This window comes from Cyprinodon variegatus, unplaced genomic scaffold, assembly GCF_000732505.1.
Source record: "Cyprinodon variegatus isolate N-32 unplaced genomic scaffold, C_variegatus-1.0 Scaffold72, whole genome shotgun sequence".
Classification (NCBI taxonomy): Eukaryota; Metazoa; Chordata; class Actinopteri; order Cyprinodontiformes; family Cyprinodontidae; genus Cyprinodon; species Cyprinodon variegatus.
Window position 1 is genome coordinate 1208087 of NW_015150525.1, and position 4143 is coordinate 1212229.

Consider the following 4143-nt stretch of genomic DNA (forward strand, 5'->3'; position numbering starts at 1 on the left):
TTTTTTTCTGTGGGAGTGGGACGGGACAGGAGTGAAAATCCACTCCCGTGTCAGTCTCTACACCAGACTGTCTGCGGAAGGGGGGGGGTTCTGAGCACAACCTGGTTTCTGAGCATAAACCAGGCTTTAGACTATGATGTTTTATGTGCTGAGGATCCTTTATCAGTTCCTCACCTTTTCCTGCTTCTTCATAAACTACTTGTAAGAATCTTGTAAGCAGAGTGAGAAGGTAAGCAGGTAAAGAAGGTTTTTAATGGAGGCCGTTGTTCCTGTTTAGGTGGAGAGTCCTCAGTTAAAGAAGACCACCCCTGCAGGACGCTCCAAGAGTTTCAGCAACCACAGACCCCTGGATCCTGAGGTCATAGGTCACGTGGAGCTCAGCTCACAGGTACGGCTCTATCTGCTCTGACGCTTTGCTTCCCTCCATCCTCCATGTTTGCTCATGTTTAGTGTGCCCGCTGCAGGACCCGCAGGACTCCTCCCTGAGTGAGCTCAGTAAGTTTGAAAGACAGAGCACCTCCAAACATACGCACACCCCTGATGTGGTTCTGGACACACTGGAGCAGCTGAAAGGCATGAGCGGAGGCGGCGGCGGAGGAGGAGGAGCTTCCGAGCCCTCCAGCCCGCTCCACTCCCGGTTGCTGCGGGACGGCGAGGGCGGCCCCTCTTACGTCCACCCGCTTCAGCGCAGCGCCTCGTCAGCAAGCGACGTCCCCTCCTCCTTCCGCCCGGCGAAGACTCCGACTCGGAGCCCGCTGCCATCCGCCACCTCCCCCTCTCTCTCGTCATCGACCCTCTCCTCCTCCGTACCGTCCTTCAGGGAGATGCGACCGCCGGCCACCAGACCGAAGCCTGTGGTGTTCCCGAAGGGTGGAGGAGGCACGGGAAGCCCCGCCATGGGCTCTCCGACCTCCACAGTCCCTCCGACGCCACCTCCCCCACTGTTAGGACACACACACTCTCTTCCTCACACACCACCTCCTCCTCCTCCTCCTCAGTCTAATGATAAATCCTGTCCGGCTTAAGATTCCTGTATTCCTCCTAACAATCCTCACAGCTCTTTTAGTGCAGAAGCACTTCAGTTCTTTCATAACATCAACTCGCTAGCAGCATCTTAGGATTCATTGACTTTATCAAGAAGAGTGTGCCCTCTGCTGGCGGCTCTGATTTACTACAAGTCAACTAGGAGGAGAAGCTTGGATTTTTTTTTCTTTTTCCTCCGTAGAGAAATCACAACAGTTGCTGGATTTCCAGAGATAGGAGCTACACACACTAGTTATTTTATTTTTTTTTTGATTGTGTGTGATTTATTTTCGCATATGAAATAGCTTCTAAGTGCAGGTGAAAGTGTGACCTGCTCTACATGTAAAGAACAAAAAAGCACTGTTTTTTTTTTGTATAATAGACACAAAAGGGTTCTTCTTTCCTCTCTCTTTTTCTTTTTTTTTTTTAAGAAAAACCTCTGAGTAAAGCGAGACGAGGGCGTTGTTTGATTCCTCAGAACAGACTGTGAAAGCCACGCTCTCACTTTGTAGAACCGAAACACACTGACTCGCTGCTTCAGAGGAAGGCAGATGGGACATTTTTTGAAATGAGAGGGAAACTGGGCCAAATATCGGTGCAAGTCACATGATCAAGAGCTTTACTGAACCTCTCTCACTCAGTATTTAACACGTTTTCATGTCTGATTGCGTAACATGAACTTAACACGGCCGACAGTAATTCTAATATAGCAATAAAACAATGAAAGCAAAAAGTTTCTGCGGTGTGATGCTGCTTTACTGCAGCAGCTTTTTTTATTTGTGTTTTTTAAGGAGGGACCGTTCATACATTCTCTCCTGATGTGTGCTGGTTTGAGGCAGCTAAACGCCTTTCAGGTTTCTATCATGCATGCTGGCGCCCGCTAATAGAACCAGCTAGCCGATTAGGCGATACCAGCTGTGACATCACTTCTAGAAAAAACAGGATTACCATAAAAAAAAAGGGTTTAAACACGCCGATCTTCTGTTTTCTATTTACTAGTCATGTTGATAACTGGAAGCATGCAGCTGCAGGTCTTCCCTGAGTGTGTGCAGATGTGAGCACAACCAATCACCTCATCTTATATGTCACCAAGTTAATGCCAAGAATGTGTTGGGGGTTCGATTCTGGACTGTTATATCTCTCTGTGTGCACATCCATGGATAGAGAGCTTATGCACCTCCCTGACCCAGGCCTGCACGTAAATAAACGCCAACTGTAAGCAACATGGTGGAGACACCTTCCTCAGTATCCTGGAAATGTGGGATGTGCAGTTTGTAAATGTATTCATATTCCTTTTCCTTTTTGTCACATTAGAACCTTAAGATTTAATGTATTTTGATGGGAATAAACCGACATAAAGTAGCTCATAAATCTGATGCACATTTCGCCCAAAATTTAAGATTGACAGTTTATTACATAACAAATTCCCGTTTAATCTCTTTAGCTGTTTTTAACGCAAACTTATAAAAAAAATAGGTTTAAATAAACAGCTTATTTAATGTCAAGTTTGTTTATTTAGTATTTCCAAAGTGTTTTTGCTCAAAATGAATACCAAGGAGTTTATTTCTAATAAATAAAATTGCATAGAAATCATGTTACCTTTATGCAAATAAACTAAATATGTTTTAAATAAAGGCGTTAAATAGTTTTAATTTTGATAAATACTAAAATTTGACAGTTATGTATTTGAAATAAATACGCTTTATTACAACAATGTATATGCACCGTGTAAGGGTTAGAAATGAATAAATAACAAATAATAAATGGAAATGTATTATGTGATAAATTTACACAAGTCTTAAAATTTGGGTGAAATATTTCTGTGTAGAAGGAAAATAGTGAGGAGATCCTACTGCCATCTGTGTAATTTCAGCTGTACTTTAAAGTAGTGATGGATAATTGTTGTTCATCATTACTGGAAAGAAAAACCTCTTATAGTAGAGTTTGGATTTATCCTAATGGAGATGAAATTCAGTCGATGTTGTTTGCAAGATGCCATCATTTGTTATAAAATGTTGTTTACAACAAAAGTGAATTACTGACTTTAAAAAGTCAGGTAAAGTGAGTGTACATTTAAGCAATTATTCGTGGAAAACGTGTTCACGAGGACTGCTGGTGCCTATTTCCAGCTGTCGCCACAGGCCGCCACACTGGAAAAAGCTTAAATCTAGATACGTCATTTTTTCTTAAAATAAGTGCATTTGTTCTTGCATTGAGGAGGTAAAAGAGATATTTTGCCAATGGAACAAGACAATTTAAATTTAAAATAAGAAAACACAATTTCATTGTTTTATTTCAAGTGCATATTACAGTAGGTAATTTTCTTATTTTAAGAGTAAAAATACTCATTCCATTGACAAACTATCTCATTTACCTACTCAATTAAGGGTAAATAGACTTAATTTAAGACATTTTTACTTATTTTAAAGATGCAGTCCATCGCAGGGCAACACAGAGACAAACAGGACAACCATTCACACACACTCACACCTAAGGCGAATTTAGAGAAGCCAATTAACCTAACAGTGGACTGTGGGAGGAAGCCGGAGTACCCAGAGAGAACCCACACATGCTCGGGGAGAAAATGCAAACTCCATGCTAAAAGACCCCTGGCCGGGAATCAAATCCGGAACCTTCCTACTGCAAGGCAGCAGTGCTACCCACTGCTCCACTGAGCAGCCCCAAAAGTGGAAAACCTTCTGGGTTATTTCTGTGTTTAATAGAATTAGTTTGTTCCTTTTCAGTTTTTTTTTGTTTTTTTATCTAAGATTATTTGGAGCCACTTTGTCTGCAGACCCGCTACAGGTTTAAAGGTACACTATGCAACCGGTGTTGATTTTCCAGCGAGGCTCCCCCCAGAGGGCGAAAGTAAAAGTGCACTGTCGTAAATATGCACAGCTGTTCTCCTGGTTTCTCCGTCAAGCCAGGCGCGGTTGTTTTGAGCTTAGCAGACAGGCGAACGCAACGAATGACTAAACATCTAAACGCGCCGCAAACGCGCTGCTGCTCGACATGGAAAAATTGAATTTTTGCTGCTCGACGCGCCGCGTCAAGCAATCAGAGAAGCTGATCTGGGAGCTGGCAGGGAGAGAGACACAGTGCTGATGATCAGAGCGCTAT

General features: G+C 43.1%; 1 protein-coding gene across 1 annotated transcript in view; it reads left to right on the forward strand.

The window, feature by feature from the left end:
- The window catches only part of LOC107083327 (SLIT-ROBO Rho GTPase-activating protein 2-like), a 6673-nt gene extending 4021 nt beyond the window's left edge, over positions 1 to 2652 (forward strand). Inside the window, exons 4-5 of the mRNA XM_015372460.1 lie at positions 278 to 388; positions 465 to 2652. Coding sequence (XP_015227946.1) covers positions 278 to 388; positions 465 to 1025 — 672 coding nt within the window. The 3' untranslated portion in view covers positions 1026 to 2652. The remainder of the gene's footprint in view (positions 1 to 277; positions 389 to 464) is intronic.
- The last annotated feature ends 1491 nt before the right edge of the window (positions 2653 to 4143 follow it).